Source organism: Rattus norvegicus, chromosome 6 (genome assembly GCF_021556685.1).
Source record: "Rattus norvegicus strain SHRSP/BbbUtx chromosome 6, alternate assembly SHRSP_T2T, whole genome shotgun sequence".
Taxonomy (NCBI): domain Eukaryota; kingdom Metazoa; phylum Chordata; class Mammalia; order Rodentia; family Muridae; genus Rattus; species Rattus norvegicus.
Genome location: NC_141539.1, coordinates 64,984,279 through 65,005,372, shown reverse-complemented (window position 1 = coordinate 65,005,372; position 21,094 = coordinate 64,984,279). Strand labels below are relative to the sequence as shown.

General features: G+C 38.2%; 1 protein-coding gene across 9 annotated transcripts in view; it reads right to left on the bottom strand.

The window, feature by feature from the left end:
• Positions 1-21,094, bottom strand: part of Immp2l (inner mitochondrial membrane peptidase subunit 2) — a 906,807-nt gene that overhangs the window by 200,412 nt on the left and 685,301 nt on the right. For 4 of the 9 annotated variants that reach the window (XM_087551872.1, XM_087551873.1, NM_001398704.1 and 1 more), the window contains exon 6: positions 18,929-19,031. The exons of the other annotated variants lie outside the window; for them this stretch is intronic. In XM_087551872.1, coding sequence (XP_087407998.1) covers positions 18,929-19,031 — 103 coding nt within the window. The remainder of the gene's footprint in view (positions 1-18,928; positions 19,032-21,094) is intronic. 9 annotated transcript variants of the gene reach the window in all.

Genomic DNA, 21,094 nt, shown 5'->3' with positions numbered 1-21,094 from the left:
CTGTACATCTGGCAGATTTCCACTTCTGTCAGTGATGAAGGGACAGAGCCACAGATCCACACTTCTACCCTCAATAGGCTGAGGATTCCCTAGGCTAAACCTGAATCCATTGCTTTAAAGCAGAACAGAATTTCAGGCCCAGCCAGTATGACAGAGCAGAGGTGGAGCCTGTACTAAAGATATTTTCTTGTAGACTTACGCATAAGGGTTAAGGGAAGAGAGAAACTCAGGAGAGGAAAGACTATTACACTATGGGCTTCTCCAATAGAGTCACACAGAAAGTTAGACAAGCAAAGTGTGAGTATAGGTTCCTCTGGGGGAAGCTTCAATTACTATAGCATAAGCCATATATACCATTTTAGTGGCTCTCAAATTCCACCTGAAACTTACTAAAAAGCCCCTTTTCACTTTTCTATTTCTTTGGATGAGAGGGATAAGTGAGGCACCTCTGGAGATCCTGTGGACGGAACTGTAATACGAAAGGTGAAACCAGGGCCTCTAGGGTTGCACAATGTGTTTAGTGTATATCTTTGCCCGTAGAGAAGATTTCTGGTCTAATTCCTAGAAAACTGCATGTGTAGAGGTAGGAAGGAAGAGAGGGCTTAGCACTTGTGACTTGGGTTAAATTTCTGCCTCTCTGCTGAAAACCAGACTCAGGTCACAGCAAGAAAAGAGAAGTCTCTGGCTTCCTAGCCTACCTTAGCTTTCCTTCCTTAGTTATCAACATTCTCAATGCCATGTTTTCTTTAAATTCACTGCAGCCTAATGATGACCACTGGAGATGGTCACTGGAGATGACCACTATGATGAATGGCAGGGTTCCATGCCTCTGTTATATCATGTATAGTTTCCAAACTTTGACTATATTATAATGCTATATGTTCTTTTTCTGACATAGAAATCCATGGTGGTTGTGAACAACAGCCACTGGCAAGTTTCAAAGAAGCTGCAAAAACTTTTATATAACATCTTCCTCGGGCCATACTTGGCTGGTGTAGAGGAAGAGAGCTGGCAAACCACGGTTAACACAGAACACTGTCCTTTGATAATGATAATGATAATGGACAACTGACTCAGACTAGCTCAAATTTAGTTAACTGTCAACCAGATCCTGCCCCATTGGTCATAGTTAATTAGGAGTATCAAATGACTTACACAAACTTTCTGGATTGGTCTGCTCATTCTCTTACCTGTGACTCAACCTGTAATAACATCAGGACCTTCTCTATAGTCTTGAAAATGAGATTGGACTGTCCCACTGTGAGGCTTTAGATGACCTGGTGACTGAAGGGACAGATATCAGGAAGGGAAGAAACTTGTGTTGTTCTAATAGCTCTTAGCATACTTTTCTTTTAAAAAATGTATTTCATGTGTATGAGTGTTTCTTCCTATGTGTATACATGTACACATGTATGTCTACTGCCTGTAGAGGCCAGAAAAGGCATAAGATCTCCAGAAAAGAGAGAGTCATAGATAACTGTAATCCACCTCTTGGGTGCTAGAAACCAAACCGAGGTTCTCCACAAGGGCGATTTGTGCTCTGAACTGCTGAGCCACCATCTCTTCAGCCCCTCAGAAACACACGTAAAGCACTCCTTGACGTCTCTGGGAATGAGCCAGAGGAGCTGACACTACACAGTGGTTTCTTTACCTGCTTATTATTTTACTGCCTGTTAAATTCACTTTTATGGTGATGTTATGAATATAGAGGTCCATAGTACATTTTAAAAAGCAAAAGGAAAATACCACTTATAAAATGTAATCTCCCTTTCTACCTCAACCCCCACCCCATTCAGCTTGAATGGTGGCTAGAACAAACATAGCAGGAGAAATCTCCCCTCCCAAGAAAAGACTTTAAGGTAAAGTAAATCAAGGGCTAGGGTCAAGGAACATATTACTAGCTTTGAAGGTAATACAATTTAGTCTAGGCTCTGTGTATATGCTATTGACTATGAAAAATGTGTAGGAATATATATTAATATTCTAATACATATATTAGAATATTAATACATTGTGAATCTGCAAGTGATCATTCCCTGTAAACTTTGTGATGTTTTTATTTGATCTACTTTGAAGTGAGACTGCCATGTTTGAGCAGACACAGTAATGCAGCATCATGCTACCCATGGCCATTTCTATACGGGAGGTTTCCAGGAATTAAAACAGAAAATGTAGGAAATAATTTCATAAAGAGGTTGGTCACCCTAAACATAAGCAATGACCTATAAATTTAGAGTAATGTTTTCATAAACAGGAATGTCCTATTTAAATTCTCGTCACAAAAGAGGGCCACGTTCTTCAGAATCTTACACATGGCCAAGTACTAAACTGACAAACACTGTGGACATGGACCCCATAAGGCTGAGGAAGAGATGCAGATGAGGAGGCTAACAGGCTGGTGAAGCACATGCTATACTTTACACTGAAACAAAGTTATAAGTTAAATGCACAGTCTGCAGAAAGGCCTTGCTGCAATCAAATAATTAATAGTATTGTGCTCTTTCATCGGGGGGGGGGGGAAACTACTTTCCTTAAAAGCAAGGTTCTTAACTAACAAGAACACAGAGGAGTGCTATGAGACAGAAAGAAAATCAAATCAGAACTTACTCTTGAAAAGTGAGCAAAGTTCTTCACAAAATACAGTGCTTAACATAAAGTACATGAAGAGGACACAATAACTGAACCATCATAGTCCATCCAGGCAAAAGGCTCTTTAAACACCACACACATTAATGAACAACCTCTCTTCTGACCTTGTTCATTGTGTTCTATTGGCTTCTAGTCAGCGCTGCATTAAATCAAGAAGCATCAGATCAATCAAAACAGCCTTCAAGTATAAATTATTAATTTGTTTGACAGCATTCCCCTTCATTATTTTGTAAATAAGTTTCTTTGTTTGAAAAACTGAAAAAAAATACCTGTTTTGTTTTTATGTTGTTATAATGTCCAAAGAAAGGCAACAAAATTTGCTTTAAAAGTCTCTGGATATTCTAGTATTAGAGGTTCTGTTTAAGTAGTGTCTGCATAATTCTATAATGACTTGTGAAATGACATAATTTAGGACCTGATTAGTGATTTTTTAAAGTGAAATGTAATTTATATGAATGAACTAAATATGACCATGGCTAATTAGAAAGGAATGTTTCATTCGACTGTAGGTCCCAAGAAACATTAGGCAGATGGACAGACAGGTGCACTTTACCACAAGAGGATGTGAGTCGACTTGAAGATGCTTTGGACTAAACTCTTTTCTACAAAAATATCACTGGAGGTAAAAGAAATACCTTAGCCTAGTAGGTGTGGTTATAAGGTAGATTCTAGTAAATCACTATTAACTTTATGAAAGTCAGATTTAGTGATCAAAACTAACTCTAATATGCTATAACTTAACGAAGCCTTAAAAATTTACCCTTTTCACTACTGATCACATATTAATTTCAACCAACGATATACTGATTTTCATTCAGTAATTTTATTTAAAAGGGAGATTTGCGTTAACTAAGATTAGAATAGACATTTTACATTATTCCTTCAGCAAGATTTTTTTAAACTATTTTAATTGTAGAGTACACATGAGAAATTTACTTATTTATGTATTTGGTTACTTACTTGACTTTGTCTTCTTTTATAAAACATAGTCTCATGTAGAGCATACAAAATGACCTTCAAAGGCTTTGGCCTCCCTAATGTTGCCACCATGACTGGTTGGACCCTTTCCCTCCTAATGGGTTGTGCTGTTCAGTCTTGATGAGATGGTATGGGCCTGCTGTTGTAGGTTGTTATGCCCTGATAGGTTGATATTCCTGCGTGGCCTGCTCTCTTCTAAAGGGAGGCAGAAGGCTGTGGATAAGGAGGAGAGAGCAGAGGGGAGCGTGGAAGACCATGGGAGGGGAGGAAGGGGAAACTGAGATTAGGATATAAGATATAAGATATGAAATTCGTAGGCAAATGGATGGAAATATATATACATATACACACAGCCACCAAACCTAAACAATATTGATGAAGTTAAGAAGTGCATGCTGACAGGAGCCTGATATAGCTGTCTCCTGAGAGGATTGGCCAGAGTGTGACAAATACAGAGGCGAATGCTACCAGGAAACCATTGAACTGAAAACGGGGTCCCTGTTGGAAGAATCAGAGAAAGGATTGAAGGAGCTGAAGGGGCTTGCAACCCCATAAGAACAACAATACCAACCAACCAGAGCTCCCAGGGACTAAACCACCATCCAAAGAGTACACATGGACAGACCCATGGCTCCAGCTGCATATGTTGGGCACCAATGGGAAGAGAAGCCCTTGGTCCTGCAAAGGCTGGAACACAACACCCCCCCCCACAAGGGTATGGGAATGTCATGGCAGGGAAGTGGGAAGAGGGAGTGGTTAGGGAGGGGAAACACCCTTTTAGAAGAAGGGGGAGGGGTTTGGGATGGGGGCTTTGGATGGGAAACCAGGAAAGGGAATAACATTTGAAATGTAAATAAAAACATCCAATAAAAAATATGAATAAAAAATATGGGTTAAAATGGTAACTGCTATGCTATGGTACTAGAAGGCAAAATGAATTTGTTTCAAAATGAAAACATTGAATGGGTTCTCTCAAAAAAATCTTTAAATATTAATTTTAAAAGTCCAATAATAGGAAAGTATTTAGAAGTATGTTAGCATGGATCAGTTAAAATTATTAAAATATCTATTTTCTTATAATATTTTATCGGGCTCCCTTACATTCTAGGGTTCTCCCACATCTTTTGAAAGGCTTGAGACTTTCAGAGAAAGAGTATAAACAGACTGTAAAGTGGGAAGGTCCGCATCTAATCGCATGCACATCAGTGTAAGGAGAGTGTAAAATGGGCAGATCATCAACTGTTAGCATGAATGACAAGTGTAAGGAGAATAGAAACTCAAATGTAAAATAAATGCATAGGCGTTGAATCAACTATGATCCTTGCTTCCCATTCCAATGTAAGACAAGTAAATCTGATCCCTTAAAGACAACATCATTCTTACACAGCCAACACCATAATTCAAATGCATCTTTGAGTGCTCTGCAAACTACAGAGCCCTGTATGCCTGTACGTTGATGTCATTATGCAGATAAAGGCAGGTACAGGAGAGAACAAGACCTGTCACTGGATGAGAAGGAAGGATGGGTGGGAACAAAGATTTAGAAGCAAGGGAGAATGGCTGGAGGAAGAGAAGGAGCTGGGAGAACATGGAGGCAGATGTTAAGATTCTTCTCTGTGCAAAGATACAGGTTGTTATGACTAATTTTAAGGGATGGGAATGTACAGGATTCTGTGCTGTCTAGATGGGCAAATTATATCTCATCAGTTGGATCAGAAGTTATTGTGTGGTGTGTTTGTTCATGTGGTGACTTCACTGAGCCCACATTAAGAGAGCCAGGAGATAGGCAGTCTCTGTATGAAACTGGTGTGGCAGTGACCCACCTTGGAAACTAGATGGGTAGAGAGATTGCTGCCTGGCTCAGAGAGTAGCCATCAGCAGTGTGAGATTGGATGGAGCTTAGTGGGTGAGATGCTTTGCTGATTGAGATGAAAATATCCTGCAGATGCCATGTGGCCCTACAGTGCCAGCTAGTGCAGGATAAAAGGAACCCATTTTTTATTTTTACTGCAACATATGCCTTTATTATGTTGATTTGTGTCTCCATTAGGGATTACGGCTGTGAACAGACACCATGACCAAGGCAACTCTTATAAGGACAGCATTTAATTGGGGGCTGGCTTATAGATTCAGAGATTTAGTCCAGTATCATCAAGGTGGGAGCATGGCAGCATCCAGGGAGGCATGGTGCAGGAGGAGCTTGGATACTTGTCCACTTGGACAAAAACAGACATTGAGCTAGATTGTACCAAAGGGTCATAGCCAAAATCTGCTGTAGAGTGCTAATTTCTTACATACTAGTCATTCACTGGGTCTTGAAACAACTGCTCAGTGGTGTTTCCCAGAAGGGATGCAGGATGAGTTAGCTCTGTCCCCTATGTTGACAAAGCTCACAATCTTCTCTATATACATGAAATCATTCACTGATTACATCACCCGTTTGACGAAAGGTAGCAGCTCTAGCCACAAGCATGTTGGAGAAGTTGGGAAATCATTTTTGAGGAAGAGTGAGCAGGAAGAAGTCAGTGCCAGCAGAGGCAATGACAGCACAAGCTAGCATCTGGAGACTCAAGACCTAATGGTGAATTAGCACAGACAAGCATAGATAAGGAGAAAGATGGATTTTAAATGGCTTTAACTTTGTACTAATGAGGTCAGACTAGTTCCTTTGAACTGTTCTGCCCTTAGTCCTAAGAAGAAAAGCTCTGTTTTCTGACTGCCATTTTATTTATTTTTTTTTTTTTTGGTTCTATTTTTCGGAGCTGGGGACCGAACCCAGGGCCTTGCGCTTCCTAGGCAAGCGCTCTACCACTGAGCTAAATCCTCAGCCCCCTGACTGCCATTTTAAATAAGGATTGCTTAAAAGTATGTTCCTATTTATTAATGTTTTCTGGACAAGGTTGATCATACATGATAGCTATTACAGTAATAAACTCACGGAACTGGCAAGAGTTTTGCAGATTTCTGTTCGGCTTAACATGATAATGAAAAATAACAGTTTAGAGTTTTCTTTTTTAATTCCTACATCTTGTATTCTTTCTTATCATTTTTGGACCAGCAGTGACAGTTAGCATGAAGTCAAACAGGGCAGGCAAGCATATGCTTTCCTACCATGTTTTGAAACAAAAGAAAAGGCTTCTAACCACAGGGGACTTAGGTTGGTGACCCTGTCTTAAGAAGCAAAATGATATAATCAGAGTATTTTTCAGACAGGAGTATATTAGTGACAAGATGGTGAATTAGAGTAGAATTAGAGGTGGGACCTATCTGCCCTGCATATCTTCCTTCCAAGCCTGCAACTCTGCCTGGGGCAGAGCCAACATTCTAGACCCTCCTCCCACACCCAGAGACAGCTTGAATCCCAGAAGGTCCACCACAACCAGACTTACAAGTGAGCCTCCTCCACCTCAATACCTGGCCTAACTGGTATACCCTTGGGACCCAGGAAAGGTAGGACTTATCCACTTTCCAGGAGACACATCTTCCTTCCAGTCCACAACTGTGCTTTGGGGCACATCAGGTGCTCCAGCACTCCCCACCCCAGGTATACACCCAAGGGACAGCTTGATTTCCAGAAGGTTCTTCATAAGGAGACTTGCAGATAAGGAACTCCAAATCACCTCCTCACCCAGAGACAGCCTTGCTGGAGAAGGACAATCATAACCAGGCTCAAAAGAGAGACAGGCTGTAGTCAGACACAGCAAGGGCAGTTAACCAGAGATAACCAGATGGTGAGAGGCAAGTGCAAGAATATAAGCAACAGAAACCTACTTCAAGTTTGTGAAGAAATCAGAGAAGACTTCAGAAGATGGAAAGACCTCCCATAATCTTGGATCCGTAGGATTAACATAGTGAAAATGGCCATCCTACAATAAGCAATCTACAGATTAAATGCAACCCCATTAAAATTCCATACAATTTTATGGACCATGAAAGGGCAATTCACAACTTCATCTGGAATGAAAAACAACAACAACAAAACCCAAACAAACAAACAAAAATCCCCCAGGATATCCAAAACAATTCTAAACAATTAAAGAACTTCTGGGGGAAATAACCATCCCTGACCTTAAACTGTACTACAGAGCAATAGTGATAAAAACCACATGGTGTTGATACAGAGACAGACAGGTAGATCAACAGAATAGAATTGAAGACCCAGAAATATACCCACACATCTATGGTCACTTGATCTTTAACAAAAAAGCCATAAACATACAGTGAAAAAAAAAGAAAGTATTTTCAACAAATGGTGCTAGTCTAACGGAAGGTCTGCAAGTAGAAAAATGCAAATTGATTCATTTTTATCTCCCTGTATAAAACTCAAGTGGATCAAAGACCTTTGCATAAACCAGATGTGCTGAATCTAATAGAAGAGAAAGTGGGAAAGAGCCTCGAATACATCAGCACAGGAGAAAATATCCTGTAAAGAAAACCAATGGCTCAGACTCTAATATTAACAATTGACAATAGGACCTCATGAAACCAAAAACTTCTGTAAGGCAAAGGACACTCCCAATAGGAAAAAAACAGCTACCTACAGACTAGGAAAAGATGTTTACCAACCTTATATCCAACAGAGAGCTAATATCCAAAATATACAAAGAACTCAAGAAGTTAGACTTCAGAAAACAATTCTATTAAAAAATGGGCTACAAAGCTAAACAAAGAATTCCCAGGTGAGGAATATTGAATGGCTGAGAAGAACCTAAAGAAATGTTCAAAATTCTTAGTCTTCAGGGAAATGCAAATCAAAACAACTCTGAGAAATCCACCTCACACCAGTCAGAATGGCTAAGATAAAAAACAGGTGACAGCAGATGCTGGCAAGGATGTGGAGAAGAGAAACATTCCTCCATTGTTGGTGGGATTGCAAACTGGTAGCACTCTGGAAATCAGTCTGGCAGTTCCTCCAAAAACGGTACATAGTACTACACCCAAAAGGTGCTCCAACTTATGATAAGGACACATGCCCCACTATGTTCATAGCAGCCTTATTTATAACAGTCAGAAGCTGGAAAAAACCCAGATGTCCCTCAACAGAAAATGGATACACAAAATGGGGTACATTTACATAATGAAGTACTATGCAGCAATTAAAAACAATGATTTCATGAAATTCAAAGGCAAATGGGTGGAGCTAGAAAATATCATCCTGAGTGAGGTAACCCAATCACAAAAGAACACACATGGTATGTACTCACTGATAAGTGGATATTAGAAAAAAAGTTTGAAATACCCATGACACCATATGAAAGTCAAGAAAAGGAAACACCAAAGTGTGAGTGTCTCAGTCAGTCATACTTAGAAGGGGAAACAAAGTAATCACAGGAGGTTAAGGGTGGGAGGGACTTGGGAGGAAGAGAAGAGGGAGAGAAGAAAAAAGGGGGGCAGAATTAGGTGAGGGAGGAGATGGGTGAGATATACAGAAGGTCAGAATATCTCACAGAGGTGTATAGCAATGGGGATGGGGAACTGGGGATAGCCAACGGAAAGTCCCAGATGCCAGAAAAGCAAGAGGCTCCCAGGACTCAATGGGGATGACATTAGCTGAAATACGCAACAATGGGGAGAGAGAACTTGTAGAGACTATATCCAGAGGTTAGGCACAGACCCTGGTTGAGGGATGGGTCTACCCACCCTTCACAAAATTTTAACCCTGTCTAAAGGAAATACAGGGACAAAGAGTGGAGCAGAGACTGAAGGAAAGGCCATTCAGAGACTTTCACACCTGGGAACCCATCCCATATGCAGCCACCAAACCCAGATACTTGCTGATGCCAAGAAGTGCTTGCTGACTGGAGCCTGATATGGATGTCTCCTGAGAGGCTGTGTCAGAGCCTTACCAATACAGATGTGGATGCTGGTAGCCAATCATCAGAATGAGAATGGGAACCCCAATGGAGAAGTTAGGAGAAGGATTGAAGAAGCTGAAGGGATTTGCAACCCTATAGAAAAACAACAACATCAACCAACCAGATCCCTCAGAGCCCCCAGGGACTAAATCACCAACCAAAGAGTGCACATGGTGGAACTTCTGGCTCCAGCTGCATATGTAGCAGAGAATGGCCTTGTCTGGCATCAATGGGAGTGGAAACCCTAGGTCCTGTGAAAGCTTGATGCTGCAGTGTAGGGGAATGATAGGGAGGTGGAACAGGAGTGGGTGGGTGGGTGAGCACCCTTGTAGAGGCAGGGAGAAGAGAGGTGGAGCAGGAGGTATTCAGAGGGAAAACTGGGAAGGGGGATAAAATTTGAAATGTAAATAAACAAAATAACCAATTTAAAGTAAAAGAAGGGGCTGAAGGGGTTTGCAACCTCATAGAGAGAACTAGACCATCCAGAGCTCCCAGGGACTAAACAACCAACCAAAGAATATACATGGTTGGGTCCATGGCTCCTGCTACACATATAGCAGAGGACTGCCTTATTTGACATGAATGGGAGGGGAGGAGCTTGGTTCTTTGGAGGTTTGTTGCTCCAGTGAAGGGGGATGTTGGAGGGGTGAGGAAGGAGTGGGTAGGTGGGTAGGAGAGCATCCTCTTAGAGGCAAAGGGGAATCACCCAAATTACTTAAAGTCAAGATTACCTTATATTTCTCTCCTAAGTCATTTTTGCACATATGATCATTAAGATATAGACACAGAATGGTCTTTGTAAAAGTTTACCTAATAAGTTTAGGGAAACTAAACATATCTGGAGGAAGATATTTTAATATAAATTGTCTGAGAAAATTGTCATGTGCTGTTTGTGTTGGTTCAGAACTGTATCTGAGAACAAGATGGGCCGGACTTGAGCATGTTTGTTTCAAGGCTTTTAAAACTCCCATTCTGGTAGCAGGTGGGAGCAGGTGTGTGAACTCCCTGATACTAGGACAAGGAAAATGAAACAGCAAACACCCAAGGACATCAAAATTATCACCCACTTGAGACTAGAAGAAGGTAAACTATTTCCTATATGGGTTGCTACTGGTTAGTCATCCTAAGATTGAAAAATCCTGCAGTGGGAATGAGAATATATAAGGTCACCTGTGGAGAGAACAGCTATTCTCAGCTCTGCCTAAGAGTCTCCTGCAGGGTTTCCCTAGTCAGTTTCTACTGGAAGTTGTGAGCTTCAGGTTTGATGATGCTTTATTGTCTAACTGCTACTTGCAATGTGTTCTTTTGCTTTTGCTTGCTTAACAAATGGCTTAATGACATGCATAATACATGACTACTTTAACTTATTCTTCTTATAGCTCAACTAGCTCTCAGAATCTCAATCAAAAAAAGAAGTATTTATATAGTATTGTCTTTGCAAAGCAGTTCCATAGTTTACCAGAGAACACTTTATAACTAAATACCCAATTAAATGATGCTCTTACGAAGTCTTAAAGTCTAAATCATAGTACATTCTCTCTCTTTTAGGTCCTTTGATTTTCTATTCTCTATGTAGATTCAATTATATAGACACCAATTATATCTTAGAAATCTGATAAAGACTACAAACTCCACATCTTCACAAAATCCTAAGCACTTATAAAATTTCTAAATTAATAACCCTGCATCTTTTTCACAAATCTTGATTCTTGATCTATTGTCAGTAAATACATAGTCATTATAAAAAGAAAACACTTAATCCTGTAACGAAACAGCCCAGAGGAGCAAAGTGTGCCACAGTGGTGAGGTCGAATGACACTTCTGCTGATATTTTCCTACCTGAAAGTGAAATCGTGTGGAAAATTATTTCTATGCTAGCAGAATAATTACGATAAAGCACAAAGTGTGATCTATTAGAAATGGAAGCCTAGATTGTTCCTGTTCTTTGGGGATGGAAAATATCTATTTTAGTTTTATATCATTTGTGTATGCTCTCTTTAAAAAGTCATTTGATTGATGTTATAATTATATAGACAAAAATATCTAACAAATACTGAAGCAAATCCTGAGGGGTGTTCTGTTTTTTGTTGCTACATGGGGATTACTTGATTTTGAACACTGCTCCAGAGGTGGACTATCTTCTGAGACCTAGCTTTCTTTGTTCACACAGATATTTTCATTATAATCAGAACTCGATTAGTGGAAATTTCTTGAAATGCATGCCTTTGAGTATATCTAACTGAAAATTACATCTAAAAAAATACATGCTAGCTTCCAACACTTGAAATGGGATTATGGAAAAAAAAAGACAGGAAAACTACCAAAATGAGGAATTATAGTTTCAAGTTATCACAATTTATTCTACAAATATAGAATGTATATTTATTGCAAACAAAATATATGTAACAAGTTTGAATGTATTATAGAACAAGTAGAAAATACAGCCAATTAAAGCCTAAGCAACATTCTTCAGATGTGCGAATAGAACACTTTACTTGGATTCTGTCAACACAGTCTAATGATCTTTTTCTTTATTCAAGAATGGCTGGTTGTAAATAAAAGCTACTCTAACTGCTCCAAAGAAGTCACACAAGGAAAACTCAACACTTCAGTGATAAATAAAATGTCATTTCATTCTCCTAAGTCCACAAAATTATTCTGTATTATATAAGCAAAATAATTTCAGCACAATTGAAAGCTATTAACCACTCCAGGCATAAACTACTTCATTCACAAAACATACAACATCTGCAGGGCCTTATGCAATGCAAGATTTTACTAAGTACTTAATAGTTGTACTGATTTTAGAATATTCTATCCAATCAAAATCTTGTAGATTTCACAGATTGTTATGGGAATTTTGTTAATAACAGTAGTACTTTTCTGATATGCTTGTCATGTCACCAACTTGGAATATCTGTGACCGTTTAGTTACAGCCTGATTGTGCCTACCCTATAAGGAAGGGATATTTCTTGGCAATTGCCTTTTCTTTCCTGTTCCTTCTGGCATCAGAGTTCTACTGACTCTATGCCAAAAGACAAACTCAGCATATCCCCTGTTAGCCATGATTTCAATCTCTGCTCTTAAACACCTCTGGATGTTTTAAACATTTTCTCCCAAATTTCATCCCAATTCTTTCTTTGATATATTGTCCATATGGCAACAAATCTCCCTTCCTTCCTTCTTTCTTCCAACTCCATGAATGTTGTTCTGCCTGCTTTGCTCACATAGTCTTTTTGTTTCACTAAAAAGTACATAATATGGGAAGATTTACAACAGGCATAACTGGCTATCTTATAAGAATGTCCTCTTCCCACATGTTACCTATATCCTTTACCTACTAGATAAAAGACCATTCCCTTGGTCTGTTCTACTTGAGAGAACACATAGGTTAAAAGGGACATTTGCAAATGGAAGATGCTTTTAAAAAGTGTCCCTGTGGCATGAGAAGCTTTGCATGATATGGGAATATGAACTTTATTTTTCTTCTAGCTTCTAAAGTGAAAAATGTTTTTGAATTTCATTGACTTGAAAGGAATCCTATGGAATTTCAATTGTGGTTTGCCTCACTTTCATATAAATCATCTCTCCTGTACTATCAGACATTTTTTAATCAATAACATTTCTAGTGTTCACTTACTGCTAATATTATTATCACCTATTAGGCACAGTTCCCTAAAAATGTTCTAGGGGACTAATACTTTGTTTAATTACATAGCAATAAAATAAGGGTTTGGATTGGCTATTTTACAAATGACTTGGGAGGAGAAGTATTCTTATTCCTCATAGTTTATAGTTTCCTTTCTCAAATAGAGACATTATATCATAATAATTTCTGCCTTGAAATTGTTCCATTCTGCTAGATGGTCCTTGCACACAAATTGTTCACAAGGTGACACAGTGATCACAAACCTAAAAATCAAACTGTGTTTATACATCTTAGAAAGAGTGCCTTTCCCTTGAAATGTTTAAAACCAAAGTTCTCTTTTAAAGTCTTTTGATCAATATAGTCAAAACAAATTATTTATTTTAGACACTAAACTACTCAGTTTTGATTTCTGTGTAGATGTTAGAATTTCCAGTATGACATATTTCCTTATAAAAAGTCACCATGCAGCACAAAACGAAAATATCTCAGAGGCTCGTGACTTACAGCAAGATAAAAATGCTAGAAAAACTTCAAAGATAGAAAATACATAAGCTAAATGGAGGCCATCAAAAGAGTTAGAGCTATGTTTTCACCAAAAGGACTGAATACTTATGAGGCCGGTTCAAACATGAGCGCCGAAATGCACATTCACAGTAAATGGAAGAGAAAGTCCAGCGTGTATTTTAATTTATGGAAGAGTCCGCTGCCCTAAAGTAGTTAACAATTACTCCTTGAAAGCTTACACCCGTGAAGCACATGAACAAACAGCAACAGGACATTTGCCTTTCATGTGCCCTACTCTTAGTCAACGGAGCACAAGTCAAAACTTCCAGTAAACAGTTCCTTCTGGGTACTGGCAAAGAACTGCTATTTCAGAAAATGTATTAACACCTCTACCAGTAGGGGTGGTCAAGGACAGGATGCCAATTCCATGCTAGAGCAGAAGAGTTATTATGAGAAATGCTTAGAAAATATTCCTAGCAATCATAAGCCTGTATCTGGTATCTTGGTTACATAATCCATATACTCTGAATTTATCCAAATATCATACCGTTATTTGTAATCAAAGTTTTCACACTGAAGCATATCTGATAATTTCCCATCTGCTCAGGTTATTGTAAAGCAGTTTCAATGGAATAAAGAGATTTGACCTATATGCCATCTACTTCCAATCTTCTTTAAACTAGCTTTGAGACAAAATGTATGTTTATAATTTTAAAAGTCATAGGAGTTTTTTAACCACGTTAAAGTCTCGGTAATTACAATGGTATAAAAAGTATCAAATATGGCCTAACACTGGAGACAATAAAATGTTATATACTCACTTCCCTAATTTTTATTCATTCAATATTATGAATACTGATTGCATAATGAAAAATTTTTAGAAGCATACTTGCACGAACATAAAATTTACCCTATGGCTAAATCATGTCATTTAATTATAGTTCTATACATATTTTCTCAGGTTATTTATTAAAATTTTTATTTTACGTGAAGATGCTCATTTTATCAATGACTTATGTACAATTAATTTAGAGAAGAAATCTTTTCTTTTTAATCATGTGGAATTATAAATGTGTAAAACCTGGGAAAGTGAGAGTTCATAAACAAGACTATTAACTCTTGTTTGATTTGTGGCATGTGTTTGTACAAGGGTATCCTAGTTTCTTCCCATGCTGCCTTCCTCAAAAAACTGAGTGTGGATGTTGGATTAGAAATTATGTTTGATTCCTCTTCTCATTGTGAATTTCTCTATTGGTTCAGTTTTGCTAATAAAATCTTTTTATTAATAAACTATTACTAACCTTTCTTTCATAATATCAGTCTATTCTATTTTATGCCTGTATAGTTGTAGTGAAACAAATCAAAGAAGCAAATGACAGTATAAAGAGGTACACAGGAAATAATAAAACATAGCAACAAAAAAAATCAGGATAAGACATTTGTTTTCTTGAGGCTTCTTTAATAGATTAGAGTTAAATGCTTACTTAAACATAGGAGCACTGGGAGAACTTTTAAGTGAGTATAACTAGAGTCTAGTTATCGTCAGCTAAGTGCACCTCTTATAGTTGATTACCAATTAGCTACAAAAGAAACAAATGAAGCAGATTCTATGACCAGGTCGATCGCTATGCAAAAACATAAAGCATGTGAAAAAGTGTTACACGCCCTGTGAAGGTGAATGGGAGGCACCAGATGAACATTTTTGGTCTATTGTACAGACAAAGGAAACATTGCAGGCAAGTCTGACTCCTTCGTGTAAGTTTTCATTGCCAAGGAAACTTTATTATACCATTCAAGGGGAGAAATGAATCAAGAATGTATCTGAAAACATGAAATTCACTGATCTTCTCTATAATATTTAATTATGCTGATGGTAATCAAATCTGTCCATTGAGAATTTTATCAGAAAGTGTAATTTTCAAGACTATATTTCTAAAAGTATAGTACTAAGATTTAATGCTTTAGAATTAAAAATTCAAATAATTAACAAATGAATCATGATAAAGGGCATTCCAAAAACCTCTACATTCAGGTCAGGTGTGCACCTGCAATTCCAGCTCTTTGGAAGCCAAAGCAGGAGGAATGTGGGTTCAGGGCCAGTTTGGGATTACACAGTTATGCTCTGTCTAACAGATTAATCAAATAACCAGGTAAAATAAATTTCTATATCTAAGCATTATAGTTTAGATTTATAAGGATGGTCTGAAATGTACTTAACTGTTTCGTGCTTTTTGAGAAACTTTCTAAAACTTGAAGGGAACTCACTAGGAAGTTTTGCCATCAAAGATGCTATTGGAGTAGAATTACAGAGCACATTCTAACAACAAAAACAAATATTAAAAAACTTACAAATATACAAATAGATTAGTATATGATGTGACGAAGAGCTTATTTTTCATTCTAGAGAAAGCATTTCACTTAATTTTGGGAATTAGAAACAGTACTAGTTTCCTAAGTGAAAATAACTTTATTTCACTCATAAGTCAAAAGTAGGTATGGATAAATATTTTCTATCCTACAGAAAGGGTGCGGGGAGAACATTAGATTTAAAAATAACTTTGCTTTTACCTAATTATTGATTCCATTATAATTATCAAATATATTTTATGTAAAACAGTGATATAAACAAATGACATTGAGAGATAAAAGCAGCATATTTTTCAAAGTTTTATGCTATATGTTTTCTTGTTGTAATAAACACAGCGAGACTACCCTGTACATGCAGTTCACGTGCTTTACTAGGAGGATACTTCCCCATGTGTTTTTCCTTTCTGGGTATTTTCATAACCACAGTTGAGTGATTCAAAGCACTGCTCTTAAGTGTAGGCAGGGAAAGGAGTCACATAAGAGCTGTTAATTCACAGGGCACACTAAGGACACTATGAAATTCCCCACACCCAGCTCACAACTTTATTCTTGTCTTTTCCTTTTTTAAAAAAAGTATGTGAATGCATTGTTATGTGTGCCTTGGTTTGTGCATGCGTATATGTCAGGCTTAGGGAGGGGTGGACCATGGGTGACATCCAGTGTCCCTTTCAGGCTTTCTCCAACTTATATTTTTTCTTTTTTTTTCTTCTTTTTTCTTTTTTTCGGAGCTGGGGACCGAACCCAGGGCCTTGCGCTTGCTAGGTAAGCGCTCTACCACTGAGCTAAATCCCCAACCCCTCCAACTTATATTTTTGAGCCAGAGTTCCTTACTGAAAGTGGAACTAACAGGTAATAACTGCCTGGCCAAGGAGTCTCAAGGATGATTCCTTGTCACTTTGTTTTCAGGGTTGGCACAGTCCACCACGCCTTGCTTATATGTCCTGGGGGACCAAATTCAGGTCCTCATGCTTTACATCACAAAGGTTTACCCATGAGCCATCTCTCCAGCTCTCCTTTGATTTCTCCAGTAAGCAAAGAGAAATCAACTGATAGGCAATCATAATAATTACATAAACAACATTGCCCCAGCTCAATTTAATAGTAAACAAAATACCAAACCCCTCAAACTTCAGGACTTTATCAGGAATTATTTAGCACACACCTAACAGAAAGTAACACAATAAACACTTCATTGCAAAAGTCACTATGCTAATGAATTTAAACTCAGTAAAGTCAACATTTAATATAGACTTGGCCAAAACAAGGTACATGTACTCTTATTGGTCAAGAAATCGAGCTTTATTCAAGTGACTCACTTTCTCTCAAGTTGTTACTTGTGTTCCTCACTATAGACGATTGCTTTGCATTATAAGCAGCACAAAAGATTCCCAACATTTCTTATTTGTTTCTTATTCTTCAGAACTTAGATTATGTAATGTTTCACATAAGTACTATTTGAAGGCAATTATGGACTGTAGGCATTTTTTAAACATCATTGGTTTGACTAGAGAAACAAATAGGAATGCTGCACTAAAATTTCTCCTACAATTCCACATAATTATTCAGGTCCAGCTTTTACACACTTTACCAAAGTTGAGTACAGTGGCTATACATTCAGTGACAATAACACTGGCTCTTTATGAGACATGTAGAAAATTCCTTTGTTGGAGACCACAACCTTTTAATTTTTGACAAAATATGAGGCTATAATTTTTTATGCAAGCATGTATAAGGATGCTAAATAGTTGCTCTGTCTTATACATGCAGAACAAATTCAGCTTTGGGAAATGGGCAGAGGTGAGTTTTCAAACAGAGCAGACAAACAAGGAATTAGCTTCTGTTTCCATTGCCTAAGGAATTCTTCACTTTCATAACAAGTTATTGTAAAGACTCATAAAGAAGAGAATTTCTATATTCAGTCAAAGTGAAGAAAATCTATAAAATATCGGTCTAGTCACACATTCAATGGATAAACATACAACAGAGTAAGTCTGTATTTCTGCTATAAGTTAAATGCTAACAAAATGTCACTTTTGAACAGTAACAGAATATGCCACCCCCAAGCAGGTCACTCTGACACAAGGATTACTTTCAGCTAAGGCTACTTGAAAAACAACAGCCACAAGCTGGGCACACTACTCTCCTCTTTCTTGAAAAGAGGAGATTAACACTCCCAGGTGACAACTGTCCTCTCTGTAGCTGGAGTCAAGAAACATTCTTCAGTGGAGAATTATAGCTGAGAACATTCAGCAGTCTTGTTAAAATAATTCTGATCTTTCTTCAGCCTCTATGTAATTTAGTTACTTGTCCAAAATTACCTGTCTTTGTGTAAACTAATATGATGATGGGTAAGTTTCACCATTTTGAAGGCCTCTGCTTCATTGTGAGAGCTTCTTTGACACCAAATACATAGTATATACGTATCTATAATATCTCTGGCAATCTGTTTTACATCAATTTTGTTGTAAGATTGAGATGGGACCACAAAAGAGAAACAAGGAATCCCACTTCTCCCACACTTACCACTGTGATTTTTAATACTATTGTACTGAATAAAAGATTTAGAAAATTGGTGCCTGCTGTCTTCTTACATATTTTATGGGTTAAATATTAACTGAAAACATAGGTAGATAGCATTTCTGTGAAAGAAATGAAGTTCTTCAAATTGTGGAAAGTCAGTTAAAATACACACAGACTCTCTCTCTCTCTCTCTCTCTCTCTCTCTCTCTCTCTCACACACACACACACACACACACACACACACACACTTTGACAGCCTAAAGTAATTTTCCAACATAAAGCATAAAGTGTTCCATTACGAAGTCCCCAACCAGTCTGGGCTAAAAGAACAGCAAACTATTGGGTTACACTTGTTCCCACCTTCGAAATGCCATTTTTTTCCAAACAAGGTTTACGTTGACTCACCGGTCCAAAAGAATTACTATCAAAACTGTGTCCATGATGATCTCCTTCAACCCACATGTGACCACGGGGGACTTTGACCAACTGGTTTTTGTATCCAATGGGTCTGAAAAGAAACAGTGAGACCAATGAGGTGAGAGGAGATGACTCTACAACTTGGAGACAGAATCTGGAAGGACAGAACGGCTATTAGGCAGATAGATAAGAGGGTCTAACTCCGAGAGGGTTAGAAATGAACCACGGGAAGAGATAAGATGAAAACTCAGTGCAGATAGACTTTGGTCAACCTGGAACAGACTTCTGGACATCTAATAGCAGGCGATTTATTCCCAATGAATTTATGCCCAGTAGGATCTTTGTTGCACAAGGAAGCATAATTGCACTGAAATTCAATTTGGGTAAATGTCTTTTCTTCCAAGAAGACAGGCTCTAGACGTAGGCTACCTTTACTAGCTTAAAGGCCTAAGAATCTGTCCTGATCTCCCTATATAGAGTCAAAGCCATTTGAGCTATTAACTACCTCTTGTCCTGGTTGTGGGAGTTAGGGGGAGCGTCTGGCTATAAGGGTCATTTAGATTACTAGCTATCGCTGGTCCTGGTTGTAGAACCTTAATATGGCCCAGCCCAATAGATTAAAGTAGAAAACAAAAACAGTCAGTTAATCACTTAAAATTTTAACTTTCCGCATGGAAGAACAGGTGTTTCTATCTTTCCCATTCGAAAGTCAATCCTGTGGGCTTAACATTCCTGGTTTCTCTGGAGATCTGTGGGCCCAAGGACCTTCATGCTATGCTCCCAACAGTCCCGAGACTACACAGTAAGTTCCCCTCAAGTAAGATACAGTTCAGTTTCTAAACTGCCTGTGGAAACCACATGTAATAGGTGAAGCTTTGAGAAAACAAAATGGGCAAAGTTAAGTTTTCAATCAGGTCAGACAAACGAGATATCAACTATAGTTTCCAGTAAGAAGAAGGTCTTCACTTTAAGAGTGAGTTACTGTGAAGATTCACAAATAGAGAATATCTATGTACTCAAAGTGAAGAAACTGAATAAAATTGCAGCGTAGTCACATTTTCTATAGATATGAATGGAATATAGTTCCTCCTGTGTAAGAGAAAAAACCTGCATAAAGAAACTTTGCATGAACATCAAATATGGTGTTTCGCTACTTAATTCACACTATGCTAAATAAATTAAAAAATCAAAATACCTCAATTCAATGAAGATTTATTTGTTCATTTGTCTTCTCATACTTGCACTTATGCTATTGCTCAACCGTTTCAATTTAATCATGGAAATTAAGATTCAAAACTAGGGGCTGGAGAGATGGTTCGGAGGGTTAGTAAGAGCCCTGGCTGCTCTTCAGATGACAGTTCAATTCCCAGCACCTACGTGGTGGCTCACAACTGCTGTAACTTCAGTTCTAAAGGATCTGACACCTCCTTCTGGTCTCCATGTGCACCAGGCACACATGTTGGTGTACATGCATCATATATGAAAACAAAACACCCACACATATAAAAACAATAAATAAATAAATAAATAAATAAATAAATAAATAAATATTTGAAAACCCAGCATTAGTAGGAAGGAAAGGAATCTTGATGACCCTTTAGAATCTATAGACTTAATTATTAGTTGAAAACTGACTAGCACTACATTTTTTTTTCAAAAAGAAACTTTTGAACAATTCTGAAGTGTCAATGACAGATAACATACAGTAGATATTCATATTCTTTTTAAAAATATTTATTTATTTTATGAGTACACTATCACTATTTTCAACCACACTAGAGAGGGCATCAGATACTATTATAGATGGCTGCAAGCCACCCTGTGGTTGCCGGAATTGAACTCAGACCCTCTGGAAGAAAAGTCAGTGTTTTAACCCCTGAGCCATCTCTTCAGCCTGATATTCAGATTCTTTTTTTTTTTCCATCTTTATTAAATTGGGTATTTCTTACTTACAATTCAAATGTTATTCCCTTTTCCGGTTTCCAGGCCAACATCTCCCTAGCCCCTCCCCCTCCCCTTGTATATAGGTGATCCCCTCCCCATCCTCCCCCCATTACCGCCCTCCCCACAACAATCCCGTTCACTGGGGGTCCAGCCTTGGCAGGACCAAGGGCTTCCCCTTCCACTCGTGCCCTTACCAGGCTATTCATTGCT